The sequence below is a fragment of the Biomphalaria glabrata genome, chromosome 13 (genome assembly GCF_947242115.1).
Source record: "Biomphalaria glabrata chromosome 13, xgBioGlab47.1, whole genome shotgun sequence".
NCBI classification, from domain to species: Eukaryota; Metazoa; Mollusca; class Gastropoda; family Planorbidae; genus Biomphalaria; species Biomphalaria glabrata.
Window position 1 is genome coordinate 16205036 of NC_074723.1, and position 17496 is coordinate 16222531.

The 17496-nt window shown below is 31.9% G+C and overlaps 1 protein-coding gene across 4 annotated transcripts; it reads right to left on the reverse strand.

Moving 5' to 3' along the window:
• Positions 1-496: 496 nt before the first annotated feature.
• On the reverse strand, positions 497-17102 carry LOC106074413 (heparanase-like). Of its 4 annotated transcripts, none has more exons than XM_056009252.1 (11): positions 17063-17102; positions 14913-15142; positions 14375-14559; positions 14077-14250; positions 13263-13440; positions 12883-12933; positions 11336-11536; positions 10194-10305; positions 9464-9573; positions 8840-8977; positions 497-3080 (listed from the first exon to the last, which is right to left on the reverse strand). In XM_056009252.1, the coding sequence occupies exons 2-11, from the start codon at positions 15131-15133 to the stop codon at positions 2927-2929; spliced, it is 1524 nt and encodes a 507-aa protein (XP_055865227.1). In that variant the 5' UTR covers positions 15134-15142; positions 17063-17102; the 3' UTR covers positions 497-2926. The 4 variants fall into 4 exon arrangements, with proteins under 4 accessions (XP_055865227.1, XP_055865224.1, XP_055865225.1 ...); XM_056009249.1 differs by having other exon boundaries at positions 16951-17090; XM_056009250.1 differs by lacking the exon at positions 17063-17102 and adding an exon at positions 16463-16925.
• Positions 17103-17496: the final 394 nt, after the last annotated feature.

Consider the following 17496-nt stretch of genomic DNA (forward strand, 5'->3'; position numbering starts at 1 on the left):
AATCTTGTGATTTTTACAGCCATTTTATTTTTTTAAGTATAATGTAGAAAGCTATAGACAGTCTGTACAATGACAAGGGGAGACAACTTGAAAAAATATTTATGGCCAAACATTACACCTCACTCTAGAACTACAACCTATCTTTACATTATTTAAATATTATGCATAAGACCGTTATACTAAACAAGTGTTAAGTAATTATATTGAATAATATTATAACAATTTCAATTGCTCTAATTTTAAAAGAGTAATTCATGATAACCAAAGTTATCGTCAAAGTTTCATTGACACAAATGAATAAATTATACCATGCACGTGTGAACTAGCATGGATTGTCTTCGTCTCCTAGATATTCACAAAGATAGAACAAAAGGTTTTGTTAAGGACAGGGATACACTACATCTCATTTTGTAAAACCAATGTTTGTTTTGTTCAAAATATTGTAAGGAATGCACAATAGAATGTCAAATATAATTGGAAAAAAGGCCAAAGCATATCATGAGCATTTAGTTTTATTCAAAGTACTCAGTATATTTCAATAGAAAACTCTTTGAGTAAAAATATTTTAAGTAAAAATTTGTATAAAATATGTACAATCAAAAAAAAATAAATGGATTGTATTGTCAATGCTCTTACTGTATAGCTAAGACAAACTTATTTGTAAGTGGCAATGCTAAGGCTTTTAGTAGCCCTCTATGTGTGTATATAAATATTTGTATAAAATGTCTTTGTAGTAGTTGTATATATAAATAGAACTAGTACAGTACATTGATGAAATTTCTAATCATTGCACCATAAAAAAAAAGCTTCATAATAAATAAAAGTATTGTAATAGTATATTATATAAGAAAAAAAAGGGAGCCCCAGTGACGATATGTTGTAGACGCTATCTTGTAGAGGCTATGTTGTAAAAAGGAACAATGCATGCATCCAACATCTATGTAAATCTTGAAGAGTAAATTGGAATGTCCCAAAGAATAACTGTCTCCCATAATAGATAAAGTTCTCTAGATTCAACATTGGCCAAATAAAAATAAAAATCTTTAGTAGAACAAATTTTGTATGTAAGTGGTTTACATTAGAAAGATTTAAAATAGCTAAAACCATATGGAAAAAATGCATATGTGACTCAATAACAAGAAACAAAAGTAAAGTATGCAAATTGTATGCAAACATTACAATAAATTTCTATTTCTGTTTCAAAAGTAGCAGCAATTTACTATGTGTTACTAGCTAGCTCAACTGGATTTAGCAAATCCAATATAACACCATTGCTATATCCAAGATATAGAATGAAGATATTTAGAATGAGAACAAAACTAAAGAAAATTAGATTATTTAATTATCAATATGAAATTAAATGCCACTAGAAAACTGTGTTTATTATACGAATGAAACTTCATACAAGAGTACTTGTACAATACAGTGTAAATGCAGTATTGACACACACACACACACACAGAAGACTATGTTGTTGGTAAATTGGAGTAACATCCCCTCAAGGACATCCTTTATGCTGAGCTTGCTGATAGAACCAAACTAAGGGACATCCAAAATCACTATTAGATATTTGAAAATCAGAACCTCAAGACAATGTGTATCAATAGAAATATATGGAAACAAATGGCTCAAGATCAGACACAGCATGGATATAGATTATGTGTGCTGAGGCAGTTAAAGAAAGAAAGAAATCTGCCTTATCTCATAGCCCTAAGATACATATTCTTCTGCAAGAGCTGTGGCACAATTTGGCACTCCAGAAATGTCCTGTTTAGTCACAGCAAATTCTACCAAGCTTAAGGAGAAAACTCTACACCAGTGATTCATGTAGACTAGATATATTCCTTGTGAGACAGAAGGAGACATATATATTTGGCTGTGTACTGATAAATGTTCTGCAAATGCAAATAAAAGGGGGGGAAATGAAGAGGTTATTTTTGGTTTGATTTTAAAATAGCAAAGTTAGGAAAAAGGAAGACAACTCCATTAAATGGAATTATGAAAGACATTGTTAAATATTCAATAAGAAACTCTATTCTGTAATAATATAGAACTGATAAATGAATATCTTGATTCAATATTAGCTAATCCAACTATTTAATCTACTCATTGTCAAAATAAAAGCCATGACTAGAAATAAACCTAGTATTATGATATGTTATGATAGATATTATTTTAAGCAATGCTTACATTGAGTAGAACACAATGTTTCATGCCACAGATATCAAATATAAAGTGGAGATTAACTTTTCTTACTGAGAACTGAATAGTTGAATTTGTTCTTCCAATATGAAACACAGCTATTTCACTAATAGTCTGAAAGTATTTACTAGCACAACTGAATGTAATCAGACCACTTTCCAAAGTAAATGACTACAGCTACAGCTTTTTCATAACTCTGCAAATACTGAAATGTCAAATGGATAATAAACAAAGCATTATATCTGTTTTAAAGGTATTAAGAATTGCATGACCAAAATAAGTTCTAAAATTTGAGCACAGCTCAGAAAAGTTTAAATTTTTATGCATATGGCAAATAGTAATTCATTATTATGCGGAGTGAGAACATATTAAACAATAAATGCTTATAACTTGCTTTCTCACATCCATGTTTTATTTCAATTGACTGCACCAAGCTTGAAACAAATATTTTGTGTAAACTGACCAACAACTATACACTTATCACAGCATTCCTAAAAAAAAAAAGCATGTTCCTTTTTATTATATTATTATGCTGGAACAAAGCTTTCTGTTAAAAAAAAAAGTAAATAAAAAATAATATATAAAATGGCTGAACATTAAAACCTTGTATTTTTTTCTTGATATGATTACTCTAAACTAGAACCAACCTCATTGTATTACATGCTATATATATTTACATATAAATGTCTTGAACATCATTGTCAATGACACTGTAGATATGTTATCATTTGATGCAAATTGAAGCTTTGGCGCCTGGGATGACAGCAAATCCAAAACTCTGAGGCTCCAGGGAGATAACTCCTTGAACAGTTCTTGGGGGTAAAGGTGGTAATTCAGATCCAGACAATACCAATAAATTCCCATTCAGTTTCACAAACCTGCAAAATTATAAAAATAATTTGTTTTTATTTTACTGGTATTTCAATTAGGAATGAATAATTCTTTTGCAATATCAATATTTGATGTGATAAGGTCAAATAACATTATAGTGGTAAACATTTTTTATGTTAAATGGAAACTGCATGGTTTTGACAATTATAGATATGTTTTTTGATTTACAAAACATTAATATATTGTTACGAATCTCACTATCCAGGCTCTCTGCAAACTGCATCATACACCACCAACTTAAAGAACTTGACAAGTCAGGGCTCCAAAAAAACGTAAAGGTTTAATATCCATAAATAACAGCCAATACTGTACAATTGGCAGCAGATTACACAAGACTGTACAAATAGCTCTGCGATAACAAATATCTCTCCGATAACACCGTTCCGCCGTATCAAGTCTTGCACTGGCCTCTCCGTCTCGTTCCGGGCTTGCACTGGGTTCAACAGTTCAGGACTGACTTCACACACTTGGGCTCGTTGTGTCGGACTCGATCACAGACCAAGATCAAGACGCCGTTCGTCTCAACTGTACTTGACAGTACTCCGCACTGAACCGTCGTAATGCTCCGTACAGAACCACACCGTTGAACTGTGCTGTAGTATCCGTGTTCTGAACTCCTGTCGTGAACCCGCTTTCTGAACCGTCTTGACTGCGACACCTCCGCTCTTTATATAGGGTCCCTACTGGCCTTCTCGAACCGGACAGAACGCCGCTCGACGTTTCTAGGTGGTCAGGTGACTACAACTCTCGTGACGCTGCGATCCTTCCTGAACCGTCCTGTTGACACGACTCGGCTGACAGTCGTGGCTTGTCACGGTTGACCGCTCGTCTAGCGCTGGCCTGGGGCGATTTGCGTCGGCTGACTACACACACACCACTACCCCTCTCTGTGCCACCACCAAGTTTATAACAATATTATTCTTTTTATTTCATTTTCAATAATAACATGTTTTTCTAATGTAGTTTTTCACTGGGTTTCTATGTGACACCACACAAACCTATTAATTTAATCTATTGATCACTTAGTTGTTTTGTCATGACCAACTACACTTAGCCTAGGCTAGCCTTACACTGACCAGTTTATTAGAATCAGTCAGACACACGATCAATTTACTTTTTGGGACAGGGTAGATGTAATTGTTACTTTTATTTTTCTCTAGTCGTTTATCCTTATGCTTTATATAATTGTACCATAGTTATAGACTGTCACTAAGCCTAACAGCCACTGTAAGAATGAAGCAATATGACTGGTTAGATATGGTTTCCCTTTTAGTATTGTTGAGGGAAGTGACATATACCTAACCTAAAAACAAAATTTTGAAGAACCCCATTTTTTTTTTAGATGTCAAGAATTTACTGTCTAATTTATTACATATAAATGTTTCTAAGCATTTAAATAAAAAATGGTAAAATGTTCACTATTACAACATTTATGAAGAATTTAAATATGTTGATAACTCAAATTTGAAAAACCATCAGAGTTTCCTTTTAACTGGCCATTACGTCTTTGGTAATAAAAAGACTTGTGTTACAACAAAAACGTTACTTTTGCAAGTATGGATGCTAAAAACAAAGCTCTAGGCACATAAAAGTCATAATAACCATAGTAATGAATACAAGGTAATTGAAATTAAAATTCCTTTAGAAATCTTTAATACAAGTTATACAAGCCAAATATGTTGTAAAAGGGTTGTGAATTTAGCAAATTAGTCTTATATAATGGCTGCAAACAAAATTGTCTACTACCCAATCTGTGATGCAAAACTTACAAAAGTCATTTAACACGCTAAGTAAAACCAAACAATAAGTAATGATTGAAAAGAAAATAGGAAACAATTCCTGGGAGAAGTTTTACAAAAAATAATGGCACTTACATATGAAATAAAAGAAAAATATGTTACAGAATGTACAAGAATGGATCATTAAATATTTAGTGTCATGTGTTAAAATTCGATTTTTTTTTCAGTGATAGTTTGTTTTGAAGTGCACCATCGTCATTGCTATTTTAGATTTAAAAAAAAGAGCAATCTGGTAAATTTGTTTCTTTCATGTTAACTCTTGCTCGTCTGTTTGACCCCATACTTCAGCCAACTCGATAATATTAATGTCGATGCTTAAAAAGTCAAAATGCTTTTAATTGATAAAATTTAATCTTGATTAGTTTCCCATTGGAAAACATACAGATTTTTCTTCATTTTCAATGCGTTTTTACCAAAAGCAATGTTCTAAAGAGTGGGGGCTTTATTTTCTTTATTTTAATCTTTAGTGATATATAGACATGGGATAGTGAGCTCAAGACAATTATTTGATATGTTTTACTTATGTTATACATTAAGTCTTGTGAAGATAAATAACTATCATATAAAAAATAATTTTAGTTCAATTTGGATCATAAAATACTGCCTGGATCAAGTTTTAACTGTTGGTTAGTTTTCATTTAAATTCCATAATCAATAATAAAATTAAATTTTGGTTTTATGAAGATCAATTTGTTTTATCTATAAAAAGGGCATACATTCCCCTTTAATTCTATACCAAATAGAACATTTTATAAAAAGAAACGAAAATAGTTACAACAGGGTAGTGAAATACATATGATTAAAATGGATAATTCCATTAGAATGTGGACAATAATTACAGAGAGAAAGAGTTAAAGGTTATTGCACTGTGATGCATATTACTCAGATAAACATTTCAGCATTCATATTTTTGTAGTGTAACAGTAAGTTACAACATTTTCTGGAGTTGTATTGATTGCTTAAAGGAAAGCATGATTTGAAACACCTGTAAGTGGAAATTTAGTAAGAATAGTGATACAGCACAATTTTCATACCTCTAACAGAACTCCAAAATAGGACAAGGAACATTTACATGAATTTTTGTTTGTTTGTTTGAGACATTGACTTTACATAAGCATGCAGTAAGGCAGCAGATAAATGGTAGTCACTGTATAAGAACTAGGGGTGCACCGGATAGTACTTTTTGATATCCGGCCAGAGCCGGATATAACTGGATTGTAAAATTAGATATTCGGCCGGAGCCGGATACCTACATGACTCAAACAGCTCGTTTTACTGAAGTTTTTGCAAATCTTCTATATAACATACCTATATTCATATTATTTTGTTATTTACTTTCTTACTTTAAACTCTATCACTGATTGATAAATTAAAATGAACAGCATTTTTTTTTACAGATATGCTTATCATAAACTAATCTTTGTAACATGAGATGGTGTGTGGGTATGTATTGTAAAGTAGAATGTGGGATAACTCATGCAGAATATATAAATATATGTAACTAATGTAAATCTTTCAAAGGTAAAGTTCACTCTTGGTTTTATAGCGTAAATCTTTCTTAAGTACAATCTAAGTTGTATAGTGGGTAGATGTTTGTGTTCATGTATTTGACACCAACAACTTGTCATTAGGCTCGTGTTTTAAAGGCCACAAACCGCTTCTGGTTTGTATCTAATACAGATAATGGCTTAGTAAATATCTTAAGTACAGCAAATTTGCAGCCGTATGCTGGCCATTAAATTTTGTACAATGCAAAACATAGCTGCTTCGGTCAAATGACTCATTCAACCAATGGGCAGTTAAACCAAAATATGATTCGGTGGTATTATCAGCTGTCCAAGTGTCCGTTGAGAAAGCGATGCTTTTAGCATCAGATAGCATTTCACGAAGCTTTGAGGAAATATTGTCGTAGATATCTGGAATAACACGTTCTGTAAAATATTTGCGACTAGGCACAGTGTATCTTTTCTCCAGTACTTGTAAAAGTCCAATAAATCCAGGCTTCTCAACTACTTGGTAAGGTTCCATGTCAGTTGCAATCATCTTTGCTATGGCCAAGTGAATGAATGCGTTTAGCATTATCACTATTAATATCCCACAATTTAGCTTTGTCTAAGACCTCTTTAATCCCTGGTTGCTGCTTGTGTGTGAGGCATGACGAATCACTGGAGCTCGTAGACGTACTGGCACAGGCAGTGATATTACTTGATGCTGATTTCAATGCAGTCATTTCGTTGAATAAGTCTGGGTGTTTCGAGCGTAGATGACTAATCATAGTGGTGGTTGAGAAGTCTTTAGGTTTGCCTGGTTTACCACGTGACATTATTATTTTACAAGCATTGCAAACTGCTTTAGAGTTGTCCATTGTTTTGACATTAAAGTAACGCCATATAAGTGATGACTTTTTATCAGCCATTATTATTATTATTTTATTTACTAAATGCCCTTGCAAGCCACTTTTATACCCGTGGCTTGTGTAACAAAATACTTGTAGGGGTGTGTCCTGTAGTTCAGCGCTCTAATTGACATTTCTCTTCAAGTAAACAAACTTAGTGTCATCATCTAGTGACCTCTAGACAGTGTCAATATGTCTTAACAATTTGGTTTGTGGTCCAGACCCTTGATTGACAACCTATCTCATAATAAACAAACTCATACCAGATTAACCTTATAGAGATTTGGCTTGTAGTCCCGCCCCTAATAAAAATTCTACTCCAAGTAAACAAACTCAGTTCCCTCATAAGATGTGACCTCTAGAAAGTGTCAACACGTTGACATCTGGCTTAATGTGGTCAGCTGCCTATCCGTGAACTCAATGTTATGGACTAAACAAACAAAAGGAGGTGGGGGTGCTCATCTCTACCTCTGGAGATATACTCGCACATCTAGACAGATTATCAGCGTGACGTAGTTAAGGAATATTACGTGTTTACAAGACCACTCAAAGGTCAAGACAAGCTTTTAAAATGTGCCAGACATCGCTGCTACGTATGTAATACGAATTTATAATGTAAAGTCTATTCTCTCCCCCCCCCCCCCCCGGTATAACAAACCTAGTTCCCTCGTGTGACCTCTAGAGAGTGCTTACGTCCATCGTATCTGACTTGGGGTCACCTGTCAATCAATGAACTCAATGTGATGGGCTAAACAAATAAAAGGGGAAGGGAGTTGTTCATCTAGAAATATACCTGGTTACCTTAGAGGTGTGGCTCTTGTAGTCCAGCCCCCCCCCCCTAATAAAGATTAACTACTAAGTAAACAAACTCAGTTCCCTCGAAAGGTGTGACCACTAGAGAGTGTCAATACGCTGACATTAAACCTACGTCCATCGTATTTAACTTGTGGTTACCCACCCATAAAAAACTCATTGTGATGGACTAAACAAATAAAAGGGGGTGGGAGTTGTTCATCTCTACCTCTGGAGATATACCCGCACAGCTAGACAGACGTCAAGGAATGTAGCATTTTAACATGTTAACTAACTTACTCAAAGGTCAAGACAAATTGAAAAAAGTGCCAGCCATTGCTGCTCTGTATGTAAAGCGCATTTATGATGTAAAGTTTCATCTCTATTTATATTAAGTTATTAACACGCCCTGTCTTTATAATAAACGATGTTTGGTGCATATTCATAATGGCTCTATTTTTAAGCATATTATTTTGTTTTCATATAAACATTAATACATTCTATAACAAACAGTAATGGAACTAGGTCCACTTTATGCATATTAAATTATGTACTTTTTACTATCCGGTAGTGATATCCGACTGGAGCCGAATAGCACCGGATAGTAAAAAATGCCGGATATTCGGCAGAAGCCGGAGCCGGAGGGACTATCCGGTGCACCCCTAATAAGAACTAATTTTTTGTTTTAACTTAAGCTAAAACTCAAACACAATTTTCACCAAAAACAAAATAACTAATTAAATAATGCACTGCAACTGACCTAGATTTAAGACCATCAGAATCACCAGGAGTCAGGAGGTATACATCTGTTTTCAAGTCAGCAAACTGGCTAAGTGACAAATTTACTGGCGTGTCCCTCAGGTTTAAGAAATAAATGACAATAGATCCTTGAGGGTAACTGAAATAAAAAATATATTGTGACAATAAAAACTGACAGTTCAAATACATTTAAAAATGGCAATATCTTCGATTTCAAAGACTTTGAAAGTGTGTGCAGTGCAGTGTTTCACATGACTTTGAGAACCCAGTAGCGACCTGTATTTCATATTGACCATTAAGAAGTTCAGTGATGGGAGTTGATTTTGTAATGACCAAAGAGAAGCTGTTGATATAGTAGACTATATAATAAAATATCTGTTTGAAGGTACAATGAAGTATGGAGTCTGGTGTAAAGGCATTTCAAGACAAACAAGGTAAAAGTTGAAAATGTTGTATACTTAGACCAAAACATGCTTTTTTCAGTCCCACAAATATATATATTTTACATCTACAAAGAAGGATTTAGTTTTAGAAATAAAGATCTTTAAGGAAATGTCTTAAATCAAAATTAAACTAGCTAAGAATAACAGATCTTGGTTCTAGGAAAATAAAACTAATTTCTTACAAAGCAGTATTAGCACAATTAGCATATACTCTGATCTTCTCTGGTTGTTTCACAACTGTGAGTACTGGCCCTTCTACCAACTTTTTAAACAACACACTCAAGAAGAAGTCCTAATAAATAAAAAAAGACATACATTTTTTCAACAGATACAAACTGATATATTACATTTTTAAAACTGTAACTATGTCCTTTTTGTTGATATGAAAATTCTTATTGTGATTTTTTTTTTCATTTTCTTCATTATAAAATAGTCTTTGTCCAGACCAGTTTCTCCCTGCATCATGACCTGTAGGTCTTTGCATCATATTTGAATTTGCCTATCCATAGAAGTATCATGCGTTGTTTAAAAAAAAATTATTAAAAAAAAATATGAAACATAATATGCATTTAGAAATATAGACCACATTCAATCTTTTTTTACTACTTGACTAATTTTGCTAAAATTAGTCACAGATATTACATTTCAATAAGGCTTAAATTAAACTTCAGTTACTCCCCTTTTAAAACCAATGAATAGAAAACATTTAAAGAATAGTTCAGTTTTTATTTTTATCCACATTTCTCCCAGGCAAACTATGTGCTACCATTATTAAGGTGAAATTTAAACATTTATGGGATATGAGCACTAATTTATATTTCTACAATGATAACATTTTAGTAACTACATTATTCTATACATTATTGCTAGGTATGTTTTAATATCATTATTATAAAAAGTGGTTTCACTTACTGGGTTAGGTTCCAGCTCACTAGATATAAGAGCATAATGACCGGAGTAGAATGTTTGCCTGAATATCCTAGAATATCCATTCAGAGCCGTCACTCCTAGTTTATCCAGCCATCTTAAGCAAAAAAGAGAAAAAAATGTTTTTAAAACTGTTTAATTATCTTAACCATAAACACAATAAAATGTTATGATGCAAGGCTAAACTGGTTCCTTGTTCCGCTTGTTTGTTTTTTTAAGTCTCAGATGTTTGCTCAGAAACAAAGTTACATCCTAGTTCAAACCTACTGCAAGACAATTGGAGATGGAAGTGGCCAGTCTTTTTAAATTGATGACAATCAGAAGCACATACTACACAAAAAAACAGACATCCACTTTAAAACTTAATTTTCAGAAAGTTGCTACAGAGAAATCAGAAACCTTAGGCATTTACAGTGCTAAATATTGATGAAATACATCAGCATGCTACTTTTCCTTGTCACAGAGTACACAAGAAGGAGGAATTAAGGTGACAGTGCTATTTCGTATTGTTAACACAAAAGACTAAAAGTTCAGTAAGAGGGATTCTGATCATTCTCAAAGTTTCATACAAATAAGGAAGAAAAGGCTGCCTGGTCAAATGGTATGCACTCCAGACTGCAGTCACAATGTTTACAAGTTAGCTTATACTCCATCCATTGCCATAGTCTGCTGTGCAGCCTGTTTGGTAAAGGATATAATAATCTTCATTTCTGAAGAAAGATCCAAAGCTTATAAACAAAACATGAATTCACACTCTTCAAATAAACATATAGGCTATTCTTCCTGTCTTTGTTACCTACCTTAAGTATTGAATTATAATTTATACAGTTAGGTTTTACAAGTTGTTAAATAATGTTTACTAACTAAAAATTCAAATTAAATAACATTAAAAATGTTAGCTTAAAGATTTAAAAGCATTAAGATTTTATTTACAATAAAATCAATTGTATTTTATAATACAGTAATATTCTATAAAGATAAATAATTGGCTTCCATCTTTTACATAAATCTTAAAGGGAACAAAAACTATTGCGGCAAAATATCAAAATGTATAAAATTCTGACAAACTAATAATTCACAACAATTTAAAACTTTAAAGAGGTTTAAAAAAAAAAGCAAATACATACAGGAAGCCAGCAAGATATCTGTCTGATAAATTAGGCGCACCACCTCCGTAACATGATGATGTTTCTGTCAGTGCAAGAGGAAGGGGGCAGTTATTTTCTCTCATGATGGTTCTGGCAGTTTCAACAGAAGTTTTCAAAGTGTCTAGCACTTGAGGATTTAAAAAGTCATCCGCTGTGGCTGTACGTCCATCCAAATAATAGCTGTTGTTGAAATAATGGGACTATTTTTAGAGAAATCCACAATTATAATAATCATTTGTACATTTCAGAGCATCAAAATCACTTAAAATAAACATATAAAATATACATAGTATAAAAAAAATTGGTATTTAAACAATATGTTAATAATGTTTTTTTGAGGGATGGGGGAGTCAAGTGTCTCAACTAAATGAAATGTTTGTTTCCTATTAGAATTTTAATAGTTCCAAATTATCACATTATTTTTTTTTATGCTTTGAGGTTTATTTCTATTCCAAGATGCTAGCTTGATAAACAGTATCAATTTTTTTTTTGTATTGTAACAATAATATATTTTTAAATTGTGTCAAATGTATAATCAAAAAAAAAAAAAAAAAGAAAAAAATTGGTAGTTTAAGATTGGAAAAACAGGCAAATTTTTAGACTGGCTGAGGAGAATGAGCTAAAACTCTTTTGAATGATCTGCAAAGCTCTTCCACCTAGAGGGAGCTAAAATATAATATTTTTTGTTCTAAAGCAAGCAATACTAATACATCAATGAAGAGTCCTGAAAGAAGCCTAAAAAACAAAATATAGCAGCTTTACTAATTAACAATAATTCCAATCAGAAAAATCTGAAATCTATTATTTCTAGTCACAGAACATGAAACTGCTTGTTGTCAAAACTATTTATGAGCTTGATTAATATAAGGTGACAAGAAATATTTTCTTTGATTTTTTTCATTTCTTGTAGAATTTAATTTTAAATTTAATTGTCCACAAATTTTCTGTAATCAATATAGAGTCACTAATTAATAAGGAATAAATATTATGCTATAAAAAAGCTCACAAAATCAGTAATTTAAATGTTTTTTTTTTTAAAGATTTCATATTGATTTCAAGCTAAGAACATTGAGAAAATTAGTTAATATAAACTATATATATATGTTTCAATGGAAGAAAAACTATCACACTTCATTTAATAAAAGAAAAAAGCAGTGCAAAATAATAGATACAATTTTTTTTTTTTTAAATGGGAAATCAACAACTCTAACAGGATAAACTAAGATAAATGTTTATTGATTTGGTCTGAGAGTATTCATGTTTCAAGATTTCAAACAAAGCCAATAGCAAATAGAGGACAAAAAGACATAATTAAACCCAGAAGCCTTAAACTTCCAATGCAATCAGTTTTTCAAAGTGAACATGTTCATGTGCCTAGTTCAGGGCAATGTGTTTCCTAAACTGTGAAGATGATGATTTACATTTAAAGTTGTTCAAGTCAGAGTCTGGAAATGAACTTATGAGGAGTATTAAATTTTTAGGATGTTCTGCAATTATGTATTTTTAAAGATATTTAAAGAACTTACTGGTGAGATGAAATATAGTCCATTACATCACAAGCTCCTGCTTCCAAAAATCTAAACATATTTAAAAATAGAAATTTTAAATATAATAAAAAAACTTATTTGATTATCATTTCTAAATATGTTAAAGATCCCTAAAAAGTATAAATATGAAATATAAGTCAGTCTGACTTATTATTGATTTCTAACATAGAAAATATAATTTCTATCCAATAAATTTTTCATGAAAATGCTACAAAAATTGTATAGCTACTGTTAGCTAACTTCAATCTTTGACCTTAAATTGAGCTTATAATTTGAACACATTTATGCAATCATTTAATCTCTTACAACCAATAACTCTCTGCTTCACACATTTTTCAACAACCCATATAAACTCTTACTGTTTTAGGTAAGTACTGGATCCTGCCCGGTTACCCAGGTTAGTTACTTCAGGACCAAATAAACCACTACTTCTGTAGAAAGGATGATCATTCAGGACATTTCTCAAAGTTTTGAGGTCATTCAGTAGAGCAGATGGTGAGATTGTAAAGTTGAAGTTGTGTTCATATGAGTTAGGTTCTGTATTCATCAACATAAGAAAGTATAATTATTTTTTTCTGTTTGACATAGCACTTATTTTTCTCTTGTTTATACTAGAATTTGAAATTTGTCATTTGTTTTTATTTTGTAAAAAGACGTTTCCTCATCAGGATTTTAAGGTGAAGGGAAAGACATTCACTTCACTTCTTGGCATTTGGTTTTGGTATGTGCCACATCGCTAGCATAGATAAATTGCTAGAGAAAAATATGTATCAAAAGATCAAATTGAAAAAAAAAACAATTAATGCTTACTAAAAATGTGATGAGTCCTTTTGACTACTACCTTAAAAGTCCCAGTTCAAAAATTTCTGTCCCTGATTTTCTGAATGAGATGTGAGCTAAGGCATACTAGTCCTAAATAATAAAGAAATGCCTTAAACTTTGCCTATTTTGGGAAGCACTTTCTCTCCAAATTACTGTATTTACATTTCTCTGACCTTTATTTTAAGACATTCTTTACAGATATAGAGGTATAGAGGCAGAGTCCTGGCTTCTGAACCAAGGGGTATCAAATTACTATGTAGACTTTGAACTTAAGAATTTTTACACCTCTTAATTCACTAAATTCTTATGGGTATCTGACATTAGCTGAGTGAAACCAATAAAAAAATTTACCATTGCCCAATTGAAACGCTGCTATGTTGATTCCATTCATTTCAGAGAAACTTAATAGTGAAGAGGCATTTGAGGGATCCCACAGATCTTTTTTTCTCAGAAAGAGATTAAAATCAAATATTACATCCCATCCAACATATTGAAAGAAATGTGTCATGTTTCGCCACACTCCTCCTGAAAAACAACATAAGACAAAAAAAAAAGCTTACAAAAAATTTTCTTAATTTTGATAATCAGCTTTTAGAAGTTTGTACTATGAACTATTTTAATTAAGTTTTATCTAATCTAACAATCCTACCTGTTAATGTAAATTCCTGTTCATCCTTCTTCAATCCAGTATAATTTGAAACAGGTTTATATGACATCTCATTCTCAGCCTCTGTAAGCTCATTAGGATTAAAAATAAGAAAGTCTGCATCGGTTCCTCCAATGCGAATGTAAGCTGGTGACAAAGCATGGGCCAAGTTCTGCAATTTTTGTGAACTGTAAAAGAACAGAGCCAATATGATTCCAGATATTTAACTCAAAAACTATATAGTGCAAAAAAAAAAAAAAAAAAGAAGACAACAATTCAACATGTTGCAAACATGCAAATTAAGAGTTAGAAAACAAGGCATGAATTCAAGTTTCATGAGAAAGCTGCTATACATATAAGGCATATAAGAAGAACACACATTTAGCTAAAAAAAAATTGTGTATTATTAAATAAAAACTTAAGTTTATTTGTAAGCTAGCTAATATCCAATCATTCATAAGTGAATCTTAAATTTTATCCAAGGCCTTAGACAAAATTTCATTTCCAGTACAAATATAAAGTAGTAAAAGAAGATCCTTACCTAAAGTCAAAACCTCTCCATTTGTTCTTAATTTCTGAGGAATCAATGGCCACGCTTAAAAAATTCTGATCACAACTGTATTGGCTGAAAGTTAGGTTGATTTCTATCTCCTCCTGGGAGTGAATGTTTTTTTGTGGGTAAACTTTGTGGCTTCCTCCCAGACGATAACATTGTACCAGTAAAAATAGAAACAAAAAGCACTGGATAATGACACTTGACATTTTATCACACTGCAAATGAAAAAAAAAATGTATTAATACAGAATGATTTTATATTAATATAAAATACAGAATTATGATGTAATCATATAAAAACAAGTAATAGAGAGAAAAAAAAATGAAAAGACCAAGAGAATAATTTCCAAGAAAAATTGTGTTTACAAAGATCAATTAATTACAAGAAATTATAAAAGTTTCAGAAAGATAAAATTTTTGTCTGAAAATATACTTAATGCAGAGAAGCTAAAAATGAAATTTATTTTTACAATGTGATATCCATGACAAATAAAAAAAAAATTCTTTAAAAAAAAAATTATAGCTAAAATTAATTAGTCTACTTATATCAATTAGTTCATAGATCAGATGTAATTAAATTTGTAATAAATCTAGACTAACAATAATAAATTAGGATGGCTGCCTGGTCGTGCGGTTTGCACGCTGGACTGTCGTTCAAATTTATTGATGGTCCAGGGTTCAAACCCTGCCCGCTCCCATCCCTGTCGTCCTAGCTGCAGGAGTTGTTGGATTTAGATTTTCTTTTTAACGACTATGTCTGTCCTCAGCAGCGGATTTTCTTTTGGTCTCAAATGTATAAACAACGGCCTTTGTAAGTGATCTTCATCTGTCTCATTTTGAGATTGTCTCAGGTGCACTCTTCTATATATTCCCCTGGCAATCAAATCATTAAATAAGAACAATCTGGTATAAACTTTGTCACATGTAAATTATGAGTGAGTCTGGTGTAAATGTACACTTTGGTTTCTTATAGTTATGTTTTTTGTTTGGTGTAATGCACAAATTGTAAGACGAATTTCCTTACGGATAATAAAGATTATTATTATTATTATATAGATGGTAGTTTAAGCAAGTTGGCGCCTATTATAAACTGGTCTTTTAAGTGTTTCCCTGGGGCACCTCTGTTACCTATACCCATAAAAAATATTCTTTATTTAATGTCTATCTGATCTATGATTTAAAAATAAAATAAATATCAAAAGATAATCAAGCAACTTTGAGTGATTACTTTTCGAAATATTACCCCACCTTAATAACAAAAAAGAAAATTTTATTAATGTCTATCACATAATGTTTGGAATTAGGAAAAATAATACCACAATACCAGGAATCAGGAAATTAATCATGCATTTCTGATGAAAATTTCCTACCATAACTTCAATAACTCGATCACTAATCAGTCTAATCATCAATTCATCTAGACTCTAGATCTACAACAATAATTCAAACTGTTACAATAGGCCTACATTGAGAATTGAGTAGACCACAAAACTCTATAATTAATATGATTTTTTTTTTCAAAGTTGAGCTGCTTACCTAGTAACTAGGCTGCTATTACTATAGCTAATAATTTAAACCAGCTTTCAATAACTGCGGCTGTATTATCATTATGTATAGATCTACAATACACTAATACACTTTGGAATTCTAATAATACAGACAGTCCAGTCGTGTACATCTAGTCTACTCTAACTAAGTAAGTAACTCTCTCTAGACTATAGAATCTAGATTAAGATTAGATTGATTAGATCTAGATATCTACAAGTAACTCTAACTGCTAACTCTATACAACTTTTTAAAAACTAGATCTAGATATAGATGAGATCTCGATCTCTACTCTAGATCTATTTCTCAGGATTTCTGGTTTCTATCTATATAGACATATAGATCTAGATCTACATCTAGACTCTAGATCTAGATCTTAATCTAGAAGTAGATTTATCATTTAGATCTATGTCATTCTATGTAGACTCAAATATTAGCTCTAGATCTAGAATAGAGTCGAAATTAATTTCAAAAATTACCATCACATGCTATTGTCAATTGTTAATATACTCATAGTCAGAGTCATGTGATAGTTTTATCTTGAACTAGCTCTAGATCTACAATCTAGATCTAAACATGGTTTTTGTTTACACTTGCTGTTTCTTTTTTAGTGTTGTCCGCCCCGTATGTTATCGGATTTGACCTATGGCCTAAATCTATATTCTATAACCTCAATGATCTATCTAGATCAGGGGTGAGCAAATTACGACCCTCGGGCCACATGCGGCCCGCCGGAGTGCTTTATGCGGCCCGCCGACATCTACAGAAATCAGGTTTGCCCACTGTCTATACAAATAAAAATGCCAATATTAAAAATAATATCTATATAAATTATTGAAACTGTCTCATTATTAAAAGTTTCAAGTAAACGAAGATTATGCTTATTGGCTATACATCAATAAACTCAAATCAAGACACAATCTCTGAGTGTTGGGTAGACTTGGAACAAGATGGCAAGTGTAACAACTGATAGAGCTCGATCTTTGACTGTGAAAAACAGTGTTTTTTATTTAATAAAAAATATC

Coding starts and splice junctions, on each gene's coding strand:
- LOC106074413 (XM_056009249.1), bottom strand. Junction 14,560..14,912: donor TGGAGAGGTTTTGACTTTAG/GTAAGGATCTTC, acceptor GTTCTTTTACAG/TTCACAAAAATTGCAGAACT. Junction 12,934..13,262: donor TCCAGTACTTACCTAAAACA/GTAAGAGTTTAT, acceptor AAATATGTTTAG/ATTTTTGGAAGCAGGAGCTT.